Raw genomic sequence first — 20,440 nt, forward strand, 5'->3', positions numbered from 1 at the left:
CCCCCGCCTCCTTCAGTCCTTTTTTTCCTGCATCTGTCTATTACTCACCTGTCTCTTTCTCTCTCCTAGTCCTACCTCTTCCTCTCCCTACTTGGCTCGAACTGCCTGTCTTCCTTCACCCCTCCTCAGTCCTCTAATTTACCCAATGCCTCATCACTTCCCCTCTCCTCTTTATACTGACCATTCCCCTTGTCCACTCTCAAAACCGATGCAGAGTTTTGATCCAGCACATTGACATTTCCTTCCACCCCCATCCCCCCCACCACAGATGCTGCTCGACCCACTGAGTTCCTCCAGCAGATTGTTTGCTGCTAACATTTAATAGATGTTGATCAAGGGTTAAGCAGTTTCCAGGACTAAAATTATGTCATTGTGTCTTTTATGTCCAAAACTAAAATTTTCATCCAAGACTTCTATTTTTCTTCAATATTCGACTTCCCTCAATGCAAAACTCTCTTAACACTGCATTGAAATACCAGCAGCAGTTTTTAAGTTGTCTCCAAGCTAGGCCCTGACCCATGACCTTGAATCTCCTGAACATGGCTGCAACACACTGTGCCACAAATGAGTACTTAATCAGCCTGCCAAACCTAAGCTGCTGTACCAGGGATTTGTAAGGTATTTACAAGTCTTAAGAGTCTGTGTCCCCTTTGTCTGGGTTTGTCTCAGGGAGGATGCTGCGAGGCAGAACCAGATTGTATGGCTACCTCTGCCTGTGTCCTGTATGGAGACTGCTTGCTTGCAGTGGGTTTTGTGTTTAGCCACAGATTAGAGAGATTATAATTGAAGTGTTTGGTTCTCCACTGGTGATTAGACAGAGGGAAAACATTAAGAAGGAAGAAGCAAGCAACTTGAGAGCAGATGTCTCAATTGAAGTTCAGATGGCCTCAGATAAACTGTACCAAATCCAACCCCCCCATCCCCTGATCACCCAACCATGCAGATTATTGAGGCGTCTAAGTGACTGTACATCACACATAGACGAGCACCCCATCACCTTAGCCACAACTGTCTTCTGTTCCCCTCTCCTCCCCTCCCCTCCACTATGGCTGTGATCTGTTGAATCTCCCCCATTGTTCTCCCAGTTGTTGGAAGCAGCTGTTAACTAGTTCAAGGCGAGAGGGATCTGTAACCCTGTCAGATCCAATTGACTGAGACTCCAGTTGACAAGTCATTAAATTAATGATTGTCTTATAATTCGTGTAATTGGACTCTGCCATTGTAAGTTTTCCCACCCACCACTCCTTTTTTAGACTGGATTGTAATTAAGTAGGGGATTGATATCCATGGACTGTCTGTGTTTGACAGCCTGCCTGAAGACAAATAGGGCAAGCAGTCTTCTCTTTGGGTCTTGCCTGTATAGCATAAAAAAAAGACCAAACTCTACCTAATTGAAGACCCCCGTGGCCTCCTCCCAGGCCTTAGCTCAATGTTCTTTTCCAGGGCAATATGCATTGTAGATACAGCGTGAAAACAGGCCCTTTGGCCCATCGAGTCTGCACTGACCATTAAGCACACTTGGTTACCATAATCCTAAATGAGTTCCATTTCTGTCAGCCACTGTCACTGGGGCAAGCACACCAAAAGGTAGTGACAGGAAGGGTGTCAAGGCTTCATATCGACAGTAGTGGGGGTCTGGCTTAAACCTGACTCGCTACAGTCATGCCTTTAGCAGCACTAACCTTTCCACTGCTGTCTCCCAATGTAGGAAGGAGAAAGATACTTGGGCAGAGCAAGGCAAAGCTCCATTAGTCAGATTCCTGTGAGATTGAGTTGGCTCAAATTCTGATCCTTATATTTCCTAGAACAGACCCCCCAGACCTCTTGTTTAATGGTAGGGGTCCATGGCATGAGAACAGTTGGGGGCCCTGCCCTAGAAAGTTGCAGAGAGATCTTATTAGAATATAAAACTACAAAGAAGTTATTTGGACAGGTGTTTGAAGTATTTACCCTAGCTGGGAAATGTGTACATGGAAGGAACAAGCACTTGTCTAATATCCCCTAAACATTTCTTATCCATGTATATGTCTGAATGTTTTTTATACAGTGCAATTGTACCCACTCTACCATCTCCTCTGCAGATCATTTTGCATACCCACCAACTTCTCTGTTCAAAAACTCGCCCTTCAGCTCCCCTTCAACACATACATAATGCTGGAGGAATTCAGCAGGACAGGTAGAATCTAAGGAAAAGAGTACAGTTGGCATTTCAGGCTGAAACCCTTTGGCAGGATGGCTCAGATTTCCAGCATTTGCTGATTTTCTCTTGTTTGTCTTCAGATCCCCTGTCTTTCCCCTCTTATCTTAAGCCTATATCCCCCCCCCCCATTTTATACTCCTTGATCTTGGGAAAAATATTGCGATCAATCATGCCTCTGATGATTTTTTTAAACTCTCTAAGTTACTCCTCAATTCCCTTTAATCCAGAGAAGACAGTCCCATCCTGTTCAATCTCCCTTCATAGCTCAAGCCTTCCACTCCAAGTAAACATTGTTGTGATTCATTTCTTCACCCTCTTGCTTATTCACACTCTTCCTATAGTAGAGTGACAGGAACTGCAGACACTATTCTAGGTGCTGTCCTACCAAAGTCACTCCTGTGACATGAGGTCCTAATTCTTGTTCTCAGTACCATTCTTGTTCACAGGTGTGCCACATGCCACATTTGTTACCTTATCTGCCTAGGTCACCACTTTCAGGGAACTACGTGCTTGTGCCCCCTTGGTCTCTATTCCACAACATTCCCCAGGATCCTGTTCGTCATTGCCTTAATTTAACTTCCCACGATGCATCACGCTCCACTTGTCCAAGTTAGCTTCCTTCTGTCATTCCTTTGTAACCTTAGACAACTTTTTCATTGTCCATCACATCACCCAGCACTAATCCCTACAAATAAGAACACAAGCCTCCACTATCACTCTTTGTTCTATGCTCCACCTTCCTTTCTCATCCAGTTCCACCATCAGCAGCCATTAGTTGTGTTCAGCAGTCAGTTCCTGTTTCTGTTCCTATTTCCAACTTTCCTTCCTCCACCTGATTCCATATTCCAATCAACCTCTCATAACTTGGATCCACCTATCACTTCCCATATTCCTCCACAGATACTACCTGACCCATTGAATTCCACCAGCAGTTTGTTTTTTTTTTGCTCTCAGTTCCAGCATTTGACATCTCTTGTGTCTTTACACCATTACTAAACTTCAACATCTAACCCTCATCCCTGATCTTACCCCACTATTGCATCAGTCCTCATCAGCAAATGCGGAAGTTTTGGAATTCTCCCCCAACTCCTTCACCCCTCTTTTTTTTCTCCTTTAAAACCCTTGTTAAAACTTAGTCTCTGCTACACATTAATCATTCACCCTCATATCACCACATGTTGCTCAGAATCAAGTTTTGCTTGGCACATGCCCTCTTTGAAGTGTCTGAGTCTTTTAAAGGTGCTACATAAATGTGGGTGGCAGAGTGGAGATACTTCTCCACCAAAGGAGGTGTAAGGCCGTCCTTCCCTCTGCTAGCCTGTAGGACACCCTTGGGTAAGGTGTAGTACCTGCTAAACGTCCCCCCCCGCCCCACGATCAGGGTCGTGTGAAGCCGCATGTGGTCATAAGAGCGGCTGGCGCATTTCACAAGTCCTGGTTATGTGACCACTGACATGAGGCAGACGATCTCTGAAGAGTACTGATAATGGCTGTGGTCACCTGTCTTGTGAAGACACGGCCCAAGAAGAAGGCAATGGCAAACCACTTCTGCACTTCTGTAGACAAATTTGCTAAGAACAATGATGGTCATCGAAAGACCACGATCACCCACGTCATATGAAATGGCACAGAACATATGAACGAACATAAATGCAAGATGTTGTTAAGAGGCATGAGACTGGAATAAATTTCTATAACCCACAACGTTCCCCGGTACCACAGAAAATAAAGTGCGTTTGAAATGTCAGAACTTGCACACGATAATCTACCACAAAGAGCAAAGTGATAACAACCAGATAATCTCCTTACCAGTGATAGTTAATTGATAAATTCATGCAGAACTCTTCCCCTTTCTGTCTAGTGCTGTGGAACCATTGTTGATGGCTAGTGGATGGGTGTTGGAGCCTCTCATTTAGAAACGTTCTTGTCTTTCAGTTGCAGCATAGTTTTTAATTAATAAATTAAATAATTAAATGGTAATATAGAGAATTTTTTTTTTGGAGCAGTGCCTGGCAACACAAGGGAATGGGGTTCCAGGCGAGGCGAGTGAAGGAGGAGGGAATACGATGTTGAGCTAAGGATTGCGTGGCGGAGGGAAATGAGAGAAGGAACAAGGACAGCAAGGAAACAGTGGAGTTATGTAGTGACCCCAGAGGTAGTAGGATCCAACACACACACACACACACACACACACACACACTCACAGACACACTCACAGAGATGCTAGCAATCGCACCCTGATGCATGTGGACATACATATACATACACACACACTTTTCTTCAGTTGTCCATCAAAATCCAATGACAACATAGAAAACATAGAAAATAGGTGCAGGAGTAGGCCATTCGGCCCTTCGAGCCTGCACCGCCATTTATTATGATCATGGCTGATCATCCAACTCAGAACCCTGTACCAGCCTTCCCTCCATACCCCCTGACCCCCGTAGCCACAAGGGCCATATCTAACTCCCTCTTAAATATAGGCAATGAACTGGCCTCAACTGTTTCCTGTGACAAAGAATTCCACAGATTCACCACTCTCTGTGTGAAGAAGTTTTTCCTAATCTCAGTCCTAAAAGGCTTCCCCTCTATCCTCAAACTGTGACCCCTCGTTCTGGACTTCCCCAACATCGGGAACAATCTTCCTGCATCTAGCCTGTCCAATCCCTTTAGGATCTTATACGTTTCAATCAGATCCCCCCTCAATCTTCTAAATTCCAACGAGTACAAGCCCAGTTCATCCAGTCTTTCTTCATATGAAAGTCCTGCCATCCCAGGAATCAATCTGGTGAACCTTCTTTGTACTCCCTCTATGGCAAGGATGTCTTTCCTCAGATTAGGGGACCAAAACTGCACACAATACTCCAGGTGTGGTCTCACCAAGGCCTTGTACAACTGCAGTAGTACCTCCCTGCTCCTGTACTCGAATCCTCTCGCTATAAATGCCAGCATACCATTCGCCTTTTTCACCGCCTGCTGTACCTGCATGCCCACTTTCAATGACTGGTGTATAATGACACCCAGGTCTCGTTGCACCTCCCCTTTTCCTAATCGGCCACCATTCAGATAATAATCTGTTTTCCTATTTTTGCCACCAAAGTGGATAACTTCACATTTATCCACATTAAATTGCATCTGCCATGAATTTGCCCACTCACCCAACCTATCCAAGTTACTCTGCATCCTCTTAGCATCCTCCTCACAGCTAACACTGCCGCCCAGCTTCGTGTCATCCGCAAACTTGGAGATGCTGCATTTAATTCCCTCATCCAAGTCATTAATATATATTGTAAACAACTGGGATCCCAGCACTGAGCCTTGCGGTACCCCACTAGTCACCGCCTGCCATTCTGAAAAGGTCCCGTTTATTCCCACTCTTTGCTTCCTGTCTGCTAACCAACTCTCCACCCACACCAATACCTTACCCCCAATACCGTGTGCTTTAAGTTTGCACACTAATCTCCTGTGTGGGACCTTGTCAACGTCCACTCCTTTAACGGTAAGATCTTTGATGACTATATAGTCCTATCCTGGACCCACAACCATTGCTGCATTTCTCTTGGCTCTCTTCTGGTTGTTTTTTCCATCTCCAGAATACGAACCCCATCCCTACACAGCTGTCGCCAAGTAGTACGGTCAGCAGCAACGTCCTCCAAGTCCTCGGGTCTGATCTTGCACTTCCTTAAAGCATTCTTCATCTGATCCTTATAGCGCTTCTTCGGCCCTCCAGCTGAGCATTGACCATGATGTAGCTGGCTGTATAACACTCTGCGGGGTAGCTGACATGGGGGCATCCTTATCACGTGCCCCAGCCACTGCAGCTGACGCTGGGTGATCATGGCCTCAATACTCCTGCAGTTGGTCCTTACAAGTATTTCAGTGTGAGGCACCCGCTCACGCCAGGTAATTCCCAGGATGCGCTGGAGGCACCTTATGTGGAAGCGCTCCAGGGACTTGATGTGACGGCTGTAGGTTACCCAAGCTCCACAGCTATAAAGGAGGGTGGTGACACAGACCGCTTGGTATACGGTGACCTTTGTGGATGGACGAAGGCTCCTGTTCTGAAAGACTCTACGTTGAAGTCTCCCAAAGGCAGCTGATGCCTGTTTAATGTGGATCTGGATGTTATTGTCAATGCCGCAATCCTCAGAGAGAATGACACACACACACACACACACACACACACACACACACACACACACACACACACACACACGGCCCCACACTCAGATACACGTGCATGCACATACAATTGCAAGCAGGTGCATGTACATGAAACACACATTTATACACTGGCCCACATACACACTCAATGCACAGATATGCACATCCTGTATATACAACCCTTACAATCGCTGTTGGCCTGCGGTCAACATAGTTATGTCGTTGTTTGTGCAGAAACAACAAAGTGCAAGCTTTGATTTATTAAGAGTTATGTATTGAGTTTCCTAAGCTAGCTCCTTTGAAGAATGGTCAGCATTCACAAGGGCACCACTGCATGCATGTTTCACACATGCAGTAGACACTTGCAAGCATTTATTTGTGCAAACATAAATACACATGCATGTGCAGACATAAATGCGCACGTGCACACACACGTACGCATGTCTACTGCCCTATTGTGATAGTATACCCCAATGGTCCTCAACAACTTTATGCCATTTGGAATTCTTGCTGGTAGGTAGTCAGCACTGAACACCTGGATAAAATTTTGGATGATGCCGGGGGTTTCAGAGGGAAATATCTAACAGGGACTAAGACTGGTCAATGGCAGCTGAGTGGGAATGATATGCCCTTGAAAGGGTTGGAGTAATCTGGGGTGAAGTTGGTGTTGATGGAGGTAGAGAGGTCTATATGGAGTAAAGAGAAAAATTGAAATATGTCCTCCACAGATACTGCCACTTCACTCTCGTTCACCCTCATTTTACTTTTTATATGAAAGTGGGTGAAATGAATGTAGAAATAAAACTCACAAATATATATTTGGAAGGCAGGCTCAGCACACCTGAATGTACTGTACAGTATATCAAGGGAAGTTTAAAGAGCAACAGCCAGAGATGTAGCGACTTTCTTACTGTACTTAAGGCTGCTTTATTCATTATTATGAGTTACCTACTGTGTCTGCCATTCACTGATGTAGTATGGCTGTTTGCCTATAAACAATCCAGCAGGAATCCTCTTTAAATCTGTTCTTAAATCCTGCAATTTTATATTTTATAGAAGATGTTAATGAAGAAAAACTGTGGGTCCAAAACAAGAGTTATCAAAATCAGAGTGAGTATGTGCCTGGTCAGAACTTACCGCCCCTTCTTCATATCTCTGTGATTTGCTGTAGGCCTGGTTTTCTCAGAATCAGATTCAGGTCCAATGTCTCTGGCATATGTCGTGAAATTAGTTGTTTTGAGCAGCAATTCATTGCAATACATAATAAAACTATATAGTAAGAAATATATTACAAATTAAATTAAATAAGCAGGTAATAAGTAATTAAAAAGAAAGCAAAAAATATTTAGTAGTGATATATGTACATGGGTTCATTGTCCATTCAGAAATCTGATGGCAGAGGGGAAGAAGCTGTTGCTGAAAGGTTGAGGGTGAAATGGTCCTGTGTGTCCTCCTTGAGGTATCAATGAGAAGAGGGCACATCCTGGGTGATGGGAGAACGTAACGATGGATGCCACCTTTTTGAAGCATCTCCTTCTGAAGATGCCCTCACTGCTGGGGAGCGTGGTGCCCATGATGGAGCTGGCTGAGTTTACAACTTTCTGCAGCTTTTTCCAATACCGTGCAGCATCCCCCTACGTATCAGATGGTGATGCAACCAGTTAGAATGCTCTCCATGGTACATCTGTAGAAGTTTGCGGGTCTTTGGTGACATACCCAGTCTCCTCAAACTCTTAATGAAATATAGCCACTGTTGCTCCTCCTTTGTGATTGCATCAATATGTTGAGTCCGGGAGAGATCTTCAGAGATGTTGACACCCAGGGACTTGAAACTGCTCACCCTTTCCATTGCTAACTGCTCAATGAGTACTGGTGTGTGTTTCCTGAACTCCCCCTTCCTGAAGTCCACAAATCAATACATTGGTCTTACTGATGTTGAGTACAAGGCTATTGTTGCGACACCACTGAACCAGTGAACTATCATACTCCTGTACGCTGATGAGTGGTGTTGGGCTCAGAGCATATCTCTAGGCATTTTTGAGATGACCAGGAGTCCTTCACAATGCCGTCAATCATCTTAACTCTGAAGTTAATTTGCATTGATTCCCATTCAAAATAGAGGGAATGACAATTGGTGATTGCTTCAAGAGAATGACCTTTAGCAGGAATTGTGCTGGTGAGCCAGATGATGAACCATAGCGATCTCTGAGCAATGGATAGCAGATTATCAGAGTTTAAAGGAGCCGGCTCACAATAGTTCCTGCTAATAAGTTCCACCAGGAACTGAAAAACAAGATATTGGAGGAACTCGGAGGGTCAGGGGTCAGGCAGCTTCTGTGGAGGAATCGGACAGTCCCTGTTTCAGATCAAGACCTTTCATTTGGACAAAGATTCTTTACCGAAAGCATCAACTGTCCTACCATTCAATATGGTCTTGGCTCATCTAGTCTGGCCTCAACTTCTTTTATGCCAGTTCACCATAACCTTCAGCTGCTTGACCTTTCCAAAATTTATTCTACTTCCTCTTTAAATTCACTTAATGAATCAGCTTCCTCAACTCTCGGGGCTGGGAATAAACAATTGATTCTCATTAGCATGGTGTATCTTTATCGCTTTTCTTCCATCTTCACTTCACATCTTTGTTCCATAGTCTCAGCTATTCCACTGTGAGATAATTAAGGACAAACAAAGTGCTGAAGGAACTGAGTGGGTCACGCAGTCATAGAAGGATACGGAGGGTCAGCTTTTCAGTCTCTGTGTCCTCAAGCTTGCAAGTACACACTCCAGTTTTGTCTGTTCCCACTTCTCATTACTGATGTTACTCACCTCATGAGCTGGATGTCCAGTGCACTGATCCGTCATTTACCCTACTTGAGGGGGGAGAGCTATGTGGAACCTGTCCGAGACTTACAAAGGCAACTTCTGGGTTAATGACCTCAAATTCACCAGGCATGCTCGCAGCTTTGAACATCAATAACTGGCCAGATGGAGCATGATTTTTCAGCTTTGCATGAGTGAATAGTGTTTGATATCATCTTTCGTTTTAATCAGTATTTTCTTGAAGCTGCTCAACTTTCTTTGTGACTTGTGAATGCTCAAGCAGATTGGGCCTCTTGATAAGTCTTTTGAATGTTAAATTCCCTCAGTTCCTGACGTTTTATCTTTGCCATCCTGTATATTTTGTTTTTCTCTATGTCTCCTTGTCCAGTTCCCATGTTTTCAGTCTTTTTCTGTCTTGTCCCTCCTTTCTACCCTTTTCTTTTGCTCCCTCACACCCTCGGTATTGTATGTTCAGCTTTCTTTGCCTCTTGCCTGCTGTCTTGACTGTTCTCAGTGAGGCTATTTCATTGCAGTCCTCATGCTCTCTCCCCTCTCCTGTCACTGCATCTGACATAAACCCACACAGACACACACGTGCGCATAATTGTATACATTTGACCTTGGCTTCACTAGAAGAAGGATCAAGTCAACCAGCAGGGCTGTAGCTGAGGCAGCAGAGAAAGGATCAGCATGGATGTGGACCAAATATTTCCAGAGTGGCAGATAGTCAGACAGTGTATACATATCTTGCAAACCCTTCAGTAGTTGCATAGACCTGAAGAGCAGACTATCTGTTGGATAGAAGTCACCAACAACTCTGATAGAGGAAGATGCCAAGTTTTTAAGCTCACCAGTGGGAGGTGGTGCTTTAGCACAGCTGGCCCACCACCTCGAGGGAGTCTTGATCATAAGCGGGCCGAAACTCCTGAAGACAGTTGGCAGATCAACTGATGATCCCACTGGTGATAGCACAGGACAGTTAACATCTTAGTCCACGTGTATTTTTTAACTCTATACATGCAAACATATGCACATGTGCCAATTCATGTACACATACACACACTTGTACAAGGAGATATATATAAACACACACACACACACACACACACACACACACACACATTCTCATCTCTGAGCATTGATTTGTTTGAAATAGTAACTGTCAACATCCAGAGGTAGGAGGACATTTCACAAGTAAATCCCACATACACAAACAGGCATACAAACGCACGGCCACTCAGAAACATGTGCACATGCAAAAACACAGACCTCTCCCCAAACGCTGATTTGTTTGAAGATCAGCTATCAATGGTGAAGTGGCAGAAGGACATTTTGCAAGGAAACATATACACAACACACATATACAGAGTACTTACACTTGAACATACTCGCATAGACACAAACTCAACATATAGAAAACATAGATAGAAAACCTACAGCACAATACAGGCCCTTCAGCCCACAAAGCATATGCATGCGAGATTTGCATGTTAGATTGTATAGATTAATATCTGTCTTCAGCATAGGTTTTGATGTCACAAGATATAAAAACTAATGGAATTCCTACTTATCTGTTAAAGCTGTGGTTCTTATCAACCAGTGTTTAATTTGGGCATTTAACAGCCTGCGATATATGGAAGTTGCAACAACAACTATCTGCATTTGTTCAGATAGCAACCTGCAACATTAGTTGCAATAATAACCTGTGACGAGGCTGCAAAAAGGACCTATGGTGCACAAGATACAGCAGCTGTCTGTGAAATATGAATAGTATTAACTACCAGCAATATGTGCCATCTGCTGTTCCAGGCTAGGTTCTGTTGAATGGTCATCATAGGATGCCGTCCTGTTGTGGTCTAGAGTCTCATTTGCACCTTATTCTCTGCGGCTTGTAGCTACATGATCTTTGTCTTAAGTCGCATTCTGGTTGGTCTAGAAATTCTGGTGGGGCCTGACGGATGCATGGGACTGTTGTTGCATTGTGTAGTAATGGATATTCAAATGGGGCACTCACAGCTGCAGGTTTCAGTGGCACCTAATAATGGTTGTAAACGTAACGGCCAGGACTGAAGATGATAGAGGTCCTTAGACAGACGGACGAATATACACAGAATGGAGGGATATCAACCATGTACAGGCACATGGGGTTAGTTTAATTAGGCGTCACAGTCAGCACAGATATTGTGGGCTGAAGGGCCTGTTCCTGTGCTGGACCATTTAATGTCCCACATTCTGCACTGTACAAGGCAAGGTCTGGAGGGCTAACGACAGAGGGGGCAGAAGCTGTTGAGCCCTTTGTGGCTTGAAGCGGAGCCCACAGTCAGGTCAGTGGACAGTAATGGAAGGGACAGAAAAAGGGTTGGCGAGGTGGGAGGGAATGAGGTCGGGGTGTAGTACAGGAGGGGTCAGTGAGTGAAGTTGGTGTGTGGATGGGTCAGTGAGTGAATGTGGGGCTGGAGGAGGTCCAAGAGTGAGACAGAGGGTGGTTTGGGATGGATGAGCAACTGATCTAGAACGTGTTTTGCTAGTCTGCATTTAGAGAGACTGAGAGTAAAGCCTGATTTATACCTGTGCATTAACACGATGCTGTAGTGATGCCGTAGGTACGGCGTCGCCGTGAACCCTACGCAGAGCCTACGCGGATCCCTATGCTGTAGCCTGACGCGCACTTCTCTCAAAATGTAACTGCGCGTCGCAGCAACGCAGACCGCAACAACTGTGATTGGTCCACTTGGTAACATTGCATTTCCTTCTACGCTGCAATAGCTCCCCATTAGCCGACTGAAGGGCAGAGAAGGAACTCTGGCTGCAATGCTTTCCATAAAGCTTTACAGACCTCCGAAATTATGGAGGACACATTTCGCTTTTAAGAAAAAAGACGCTCGCTTTAAACTTGTTTACCCCGAGAAAGACTACCATGACCATGAAGCCTTGCGCGGGCAGGTGTGTGCGCATGCGCAACGTGCGCGAATTGCAGAGTGACGCAGACACACCAATGCACAAGTATAAATGCTCACAACACGCGTAAGCCACTTGCGTAAGTTACGGCATCGAGTTGACGCATAAGTATAAATCAGCCTTAAGCAGGGAGGCACAAGAGACTGCAGATGCTGGAATCTAGAGCAACACACAAAAAGCTGGATGAACTAGGATGTATAGCATTAACTATTACAGCACTAATGACCTGGGCTCAATTTCACCACTGCCTGTAAGGAGTTTGTACGTTCTTCCCGTGACCATGTGTGTTTCCTCCCTCACTCCAAAAATGTATGGGCTAGGTAAATTAATTGGTCACATGGATGTGATTGGCTTTGCTGGGCTGCAGGAGCCTGTTACTATGCTGTATCTCTTTTTAAAAAAAACTCATTGGGCCAGGCAGCATATAAGAAAGGAAATGGATAGTCAATATTTTGGGTCCAATCTCAACCGTTCAGGGATGGCCTAATTTTGCTGTGGGAAGATTTTGTATGATTAATTTGATTGAAATTTTTGAGGGGGTGACTGAATGTATTGATGGGGGTGGTGTAGTTGATGTAGTCTATCTGGATTTCAGTGGGGCCATAGAGAGGGGAGGGCTGATCTAAAAGGATAAAGCCCATGGGATCCAAGGCAAATTGGATCTGTAACTGGCTCGGTGATCGGGCGGGGAATGATGATGGTTGAAGGTAGTTTTTGTGTAGGAAGTTTTTGACCACACAGGTTACAGTGCTGGGATTCCTACTGTTCAGTATACACGTTAATGGACTCGAATGTAAGAGGTGTGCTTAGAAAGCTTGCAGGTGATAGAAAAAAACTGGGTGGTATTATTGATATTAAGGACCGGACCATATTTTTTCTGTTGGTAAGGAGGGCTGAGAAATGGCAAATGGAATTTATGCCTGAAAAAACTAAAGATCATGCATTTTAAATGGACCAACAAAGAATAAGTGTATATATATTATGGTGCTGGCACGTGACCAAGGGCTTAGGGCGTCAGTCTAGTGATCTGAAGGTCGCTAGTTTGAGCCTTAGCTGAGGCAGCGTGTTGTGTCCTTGAGCAAGGCACTTAACCACACATTGCTTTGCGCCAACACCGGTGCCAAGCTGTATCAGCCCTAGTGCCCTTCCCTTGGACAACATCAGTGGCATGGAGAGGGGAGACTTGCAGCATGGGCAACTGCCGGGCTTCCATACAACCTTGCCCAGGCCTGCGCCCTGGAAACCTTCCAAGGCACAAATCCATGGTCTCACGAGACTAACGAATGCCCATAAATAAATATATATTATGACTCGTAAGGCCCTCGGGAGCCCTGAGAAATGGAGGGGTGTTTGTGTATACATCCAAGAATCCATAAAGACAACAGCACAGATAGATAAGGTGTTTAAGAAGTCATACTGAATGCTTACACTCATCAGCTTTGGCACAGAATATTTCAGCAGGAAGGTCATGGTGAGGCCACAGTGTGTGCAGTTCTGCTCAGCATGTTGTAGGAAGGGCACGATTGCATTGGAGAAGGTGCAGAGGGAATGTTTCAGCACTGAGGAGATCTTGCAAGAAAAGGAACTTAACATGCTGTTAAATGCCCTCCATAAGCCGGCCGGTGGCATAGTGGCATCCGCAGCGGACTTCGAAGCAAGTGGTGCCAGGTTTGAATCCGGCCGGCTCCTTGCACGCTTTCCATCCGTGCTGGGTTGAGTGTCGAGCTAGTAACTCGGCCTTGTAAAAAAACAGGCAAAGAATGCTAAAGAGACGGCAAGGTTGCCATCCAATGCGCCTGAAGACATGGAAAAGAACAACAAATGCCCTCCATTACACCATTTTGATTCATCCTATCACAGACATTCCCTCTGATCTGCATGTCTGTGCCTCAGTTTCCCTCCTACTGAAAACCAGCTTATCTCTCTCTCTCTCTCTCTCTCTCTCTCTCTCTCTTCTCGCTTTCTCTTCTCTCTCTCTAGCCCATATCTGGCAGTGTTGAAGACCGTAAACATTGACCATTTCTCCTTCCACAGATGCTGTCTGACTAGCTGTGTGTACAGCATTCTCTGTTCCTGTTTCATATTGCTGCCGAGCTCCTCCAGCTCCTTTGTGTGATTCTCCAGATTTCCAACATCTGCAGTCTCTCTTGCATCACCCAGTGCAGAGAAATAGGGAGTGGCTGTGTAAATATTGACCAGGGCACCAGCAAAAGCACAATGGCTCTTTGGTGGAATCAATAGCTTGCGATCTCTTGTCCATACCCTGCCTGGCTCTTTGGGGGCTTTGATCTCATGTCTCTTCAAAGGACAGCAGCACCGATGGCAGCGCTGCCCTCCCTGGGACATGTTTGGGCCAACAGCCTGGCTATTATGCTGAGGTCCCAGCGGGGGAGGTTTTTAGTCCATAGAAGAGAGGTCAGACACATGACTCAGAACTGAAGCTCCTGCAACACAAAGATTTAAAAGCAGCATTGACTTGATAAGGGAGGCGAGACACTCTGCCTGCTGAGGTGGAATTTCACCCTGTGCTCTCCCTCTGGCACAATAGGCCAGTAATCTAATCACCATGTGAACGCGCCTGAGATGGCTACCAACCAAACTAATTAACCTGTGCAATGCGTTAACATAAAAGCCCCATTAAATGGAAGGGCTGGCTTCCACTCCACTAATCGCGAAATTTGTTTTTGTTATGGCTCAGGGCCAAGGGCAAAGTTTTGTTGTTTTAGTGAGGAGGACATACTTGCAGCTGTAACGGTGTTGGATGGTGGCCACTGTTGGCTGGTGTTCAGTAGCCCAGGCCACTGTTAGGTGGTGTTCATTAGCTCAGGCCAAAAGGTTAGAGCCCATGGGATCCAAGGGCAGTTTTGCAAATTCGATCTAAAACTGGCTCTGCAAATGGTGGTGGTGGTGGTTGGAGGGGAAGGGGTGGTTGCAAATAATGGTGGCTGAAGGTTGTTTCAGTGTAGCAAGCCGGTGAGCAGTGGTACACCTCAGGTTTCAGTGCTGAGATTCCTGTTGTTGTATACTTTAACGGTGGTGTGATTATATTGCCCATGCCTCTGTCTGGTGTATGTTTTATGAGGAAAAAGTAGAACAGGTTGGGTGAGGTTCTTTGGGAATTTGAGGAATCAGAGGAGATCTCATTGAAGTTTAATGGAAGGGGCTCCACAGGGTGAAAGTTGAGAGGATAGCTCTCCTTCTGGGTGGATCTAAAAACTTATAGAATGTGTGGCTCTTTTGAGATGAAGGAGAGGAGGGAGTTCTCCTCTGGCACTGGGAGGACTAAGGCACGTAATTCAGTCAAGACCAGCATAAGCTATACTTTTATCGTAACAGCAGTCAGTCATTGTAGAGAAGAAGCAGGAATGTGGGGCCCAGACCAAGACCAGATCGGTCACGATCTTATTAAATGATAGAGAACGTTTAAAGGCCTCATGGCTCCTTAATGATTTCAAAACAGGGGTTAATAGATTTTGAGGGATTAATGAACCTGGATGGAGCTAAATACAGACTGTCCATGAACTAAATGCTAAAAGAGGGTACACTTCCATGTCCATTGATAGACTCAATATGTACAAAGTGCACCCACGATAGCAACCAACCAGGCTGACAGATTGAAAGGGCTGGCATGTTCCGGTTAGACACTCGCATCTGGAGGGTCGCACTCGTGCAGAGGACACCTCCCCCTCCTGGACTGGATTCGGTGACATCAGGGCTTTCCTAAGGTGGGTGAGTTGTGTAAGTGCAGGAGGTGGAGACTCCCCTCACTAACAGCAAGGCCTGAAACCCTGGCACTAAGATTGGATCAGTGATTCCTTAGGCTCATCCTCAGCTGCTTGGCTGTCAGCAGCTTAGTCACATTCATACAGAATGTGGAGACAAGTCTGAGGGGGCAGGAGTGGCCTATGCCTGCTGCTACCTCCTTATTTTACTGTAGTAATTAGTCATTCATATGCTGCAAAGCAGTGGATTACGTTGAACTTAATTATGTGTGATGCAATACATCAGGTAGTGTTGTATCTCCCAGCGGAGATCCAGGGTTTGATATCCCAAATAAAGGATCAGAATGGTCAACAGTTTGAGCATGGTGTATTTAATGTGTTGAATTGTGTATGTTTCAATGCAAGGAGTATTGTAGGAGAGGAGAATAAATTTAAGATATCGATCAGCGCGTGGAACTATGACATTGTAGCCATTGGTGAGACTTGGTTGGAGGAGGGGCAGGACTGGCTGCTGATTGTTCTGTGGTTCCATTGTTTTGGATGTGGTAGAGCAGGAGGAATTAAAGGGGAGGGGTGGCATTACTAGTCAGGGAAAATGTCACTGCAGTGCTCAGACTGGAGAGCTCGTCTACTGAGGCTATGTGGGTGGAAAGCGGGAATAAGAAAGGTATGACCATGTTAATGGCATTATTTTATAGACCACCTAACAGTCCGCAGGATTTAGAAGAGCAAATTTGTAGAGGGACCACAGACTGTTGCAAGAAACATGAAGTTGTTATAGTCGGTGATTTTAACTTTCCACCTATTGATTGGGACTCCCATTCTATAAAAGGGCTGTATGGGACAGAGTTTGTCAAACGTGTTCAGGAAAGTTTCCTTCATCGATGCATAAAAGTCGCAACATAGATGGAGTGTAATACTAGATCGCCTATTAAGCAATGAGACAGGGCAGGTGACAGAAATTTGTGTAGGGAAACACTTTACATTTAGTGATCATAATGCCATTAATTTCACTATAATTCTGGAGAAGCATAGGCCTGGTCCATGGGTTGAGATTGTAAAATGAAGAAAGGCCAACTTTGATAGTTTCAGAAATGATCTGGCAAGTGCTGATTGGGACAGGTTGTTTGTTGGCAAACATGTTTGGTGAGCGGGAAGCTTTCTAAAGTGAAATTTTGAGAGTAACGTTTGCGTGTCCCTGTCCGAATAAAGGGTAAGCGCAACAGATTAACCTTGGTTTTCAAGAGACGTTGAGGCCCTGGTTTGGGAGGAAGGAACAAATTAGGTACTTGAGGGGTATAAGGAATGCAAGAGAACACTAGAGAAGGAAATTAGGAGGGCTAAAAGAAAGAATGAGGTTGCTCTAGCAGACAAAGTGAGGGAGGATCCCGAGGGCTTCGACGGATATATTAAAAGCAAAAGGACTGCAAGGGACAAAATTGGTCCTCTTGAAGATCAGATGGGAGATCTTAAATGGATGTTTTGCATCTGTATTTACTCGGAGATGAACACAGAGTCTATAGAAGTGAGGCAAAATGGCAGGGAGGTCATGGACTCTATACAGATCACAGAGGAGTAGATGTTTGCAGTCTGGAGGCATATTAGAGGGGATAAATCCCCTGAGATACATACAGCAGCAGAATGAAGAGATCTTACTTACTTCCTGTTATGCACTGGCTTTTAGGGCAATGAAGGTCCTCCATCTCTGGTGGTGTTCAGGGCTTCCTTCATTGTGTCAGTAGCTTCCCCTCGGTTTTCACTACTGTCAGTCATGCGAGTCCCAGGTGGAGACTCAGGAATACCGTCACACTCATTCTGCCTGAATGAGGGGTGGGGTTATGATAGGGTAAGAGCCGAAGTGCGAGAAATAGGGGAGATGTGGGTGATAAACTGAAGGCCTCCACTGAAGGAACTCTTAAACATCTCATCTAACAATTTCCATTTACCTTTCATCTTTCATTTAGAGAAACATCCCAAGGTGCTTCACTGAAGTGGCAACAGACAAGCATTGAATCTGACCCGTGGAAGGAGCCTAGAGGATGGGTGAGTAAGAGCTTGGTTATGGGGCTGGATTTTACAGTGGGAGATTATGTGTGAAGGTCAAATGATGTGTGGAGACTGTGAGGAAAGCAGAAATGTTTGGAAGAGGGACAGTGATGGTTGGAGGAGTTATGGAGCTAGAGAAGGAGGAGTTAGACCACAAAATGATAAGACATAGAAACAGAGTTAGGCCATTCAGCCCATTGAGTCTACTGTACCATTCCATCATGGCTGATTTATTATCCTTTTCAACCCCATCAACCTTCGCTATAAATTTACCAAATCACTTGGCTTCCAAAACTATTTATGCAATGAATTCCATGGATTCTCCATCCTCTGGCTAAAGAAATTCCTCATCTCTGTTCTAAAGAGATGTCATTGTATTCTGAGGTTGTGGCCTCTAGTCTTGGACTCCTCCACTCTAGGAAACATCCTCTCCATATCCACTTTATCTGGGTCTTTCGATATTTGATAAGTTTTAGTAAGATCTCCTCTTATTCTTCTTAACTCCAATCAGTAAAGGCCTGGAGCCATTACACGTTCCTCATCCATTAACCCTTTCATTCCTGGGATCATTCTCGTGAACCCCTTCTGGCCCCTTCCCCATGCCAGCACATCATTTCTTTGATAACGAGCCCAAACTGCTCACAATACTGTAAGTGTGATCTGACCAATGTTTTATAAAGCCTCAGCACTACATTTTTCTATTTATGTTCTAGTCTTCTTCAGATAAATTCTTATATTGATCCGCCTTCCTTGCAAGTTAATCTTCAGGGAATCCTGCACAAGGACTCCCAAGTCCTTTTGTACCGCTAATTTCTGAAACTTCTCCCTGTTTAGAAAATGGTCTATGCCTTTATTTCTTCTACCAAAGTGCATGACTATACACTTCCCCACACTGTATTCCATCTGCCACTCTTTTACCCATTCTCCTAATCTGTCTAAATCCTTCTGCAGGCTTCCTGCTTCCTTGCTACAACATCTGACTTCATGTTGAGTGCAAATTTGGCCACAAAGCCATTAATTCCATCATCCAAATCACTGACACATTACGTGAAAAGAAGAGGTCCCAACAACCGACACGTGCGGAAGACAACTTGTCACCAGCAGCCAACCAGAAAAGGCCCTTTAATTCCCACTCTTTGCCTCCTGACAGTCAGCCAATCTTCTATCCAAGCTAGTTACCTTCCTGTCATACCATGGGCTTTAAACTGAAGAATAATGTAATGCCTGATTGCTGAGAAATATTCACAGACATTGGTGTGACATGTTCTATACAATTCTTTTACAATACTGTTACAGTAGTAGATACATGCTCAGGTATATACATGTGTATGTGCGCATATGCGCACGCGCACACACACACAAGCACAACTCTTCCTAGACTTGGTTGACACCCCTCTTTTTCATTCAGTGCCTCCTCTTCTCCCATTCTCTTTAGAGTCGTTGTCATGATTAGCTGTAGTATGTAAGTATCTGAGTCAAAAACACAATAGTGATTCTGTACACAACTGCTGGAGGCATATTCAATGAAAGCTCAAAGGTTGTGAAAGATTCCATGATTCCAGTTGATGATGAGGAGATCTGGTCTTCTGGATTACTTGGGGAGTCAGTCCTGTCGGTCATCATGTGCCAACAATGAAGTGATATCTGTGTGTGTAAATGTAGAATCTCACTTCCCATAACCGCGACTGCAGTACTGACTGTATATTCGTTTTGTTTTCCCCACACCTCTAGGCCGCCCACAGCCTGCACCTGGCATCACTGCTCCTGTACAGCCTGGCAACCTTTCCACTCCTTCAGCATCCTGACTCCCGTGAGCTGCCACCCCATGGATGAGCCACTCTTTTCCCACTGGAGAAGGCACTACAGGAACCTCAGGGAAGGCACAGTCATGGTGAAGGTGGGGTCAGGATGAGGAGACAGCCCCATGGGGCAATCTTTGGTACTTCAGTGGACTGATGTATGATGAGGAGCCTGAGGCCTTGATGCAAGCTGTGACTCTACCACGTTGCTTGTCCACTGCTGGAGAATGTGATAAACACTGGGGCTAGAAATCCCCCACTTGTATAAGGATTTAGTTAAATAAAGGATACTTTTCTATGTGAAGCTATTGGCAATTCAGTGAGTCAGTAACAGAGTGATGCAGACAAAGCCTCCTTGAGAAGGTGTCGAGTCAAGTGTCAGCCACGTTGCTTTGGTCAAGAGACACATATCTTCTCAGGAAGTCCCTCGTGGACCTGTTTCCAGTGTTGTTCTGCAGGTTCTGAAGTGGCCAGTATGGGCTCAGAGAGTAGTGGGGTAGGTAGCACCTGATAGGATAAGAAGTCAGAAATGGGTGTGGGGAAGGGTCTGTGTGGTGGCCTGCTCCTTCCATCATTTAGGTTGGGTTTCTGTCTCTAACTGGAAGTCAGTTCTGCTGCCCTGAATGCTCCTTCTCCACTTTAAACTGTCATGGCTTATGTCACTATAAGTCGTGAAATTTGTTGTTTTATGGCAGCAGTACAGGGCAAGATGTAAAGTTACTGTAAGTTAC

The 20,440-nt window shown here is 45.0% G+C and overlaps 1 protein-coding gene across 2 annotated transcripts in view; it reads left to right on the forward strand.

The window, feature by feature from the left end:
- The window catches only part of LOC140209259 (uncharacterized), a 96,544-nt gene extending 76,325 nt beyond the window's left edge, over window positions 1–20,219 (forward strand). The window contains exons 4-6 of one of the 2 annotated variants that reach the window (XM_072277634.1): window positions 7,421–7,474; window positions 17,829–17,907; window positions 19,642–19,731. In XM_072277634.1, coding sequence (XP_072133735.1) covers window positions 7,421–7,474; window positions 17,829–17,876 — 102 coding nt within the window. In that variant the 3' untranslated portion in view covers window positions 17,877–17,907; window positions 19,642–19,731. Of the gene's footprint in view, window positions 1–7,420; window positions 7,475–17,828; window positions 17,908–19,641 lie in introns of both variants that reach the window. The other variant, XM_072277633.1, reaches the window with a different exon arrangement.
- The last annotated feature ends 221 nt before the right edge of the window (window positions 20,220–20,440 follow it).

This window comes from Mobula birostris, chromosome 2, assembly GCF_030028105.1.
Source record: "Mobula birostris isolate sMobBir1 chromosome 2, sMobBir1.hap1, whole genome shotgun sequence".
Taxonomy (NCBI): Eukaryota; Metazoa; Chordata; class Chondrichthyes; order Myliobatiformes; family Myliobatidae; genus Mobula; species Mobula birostris.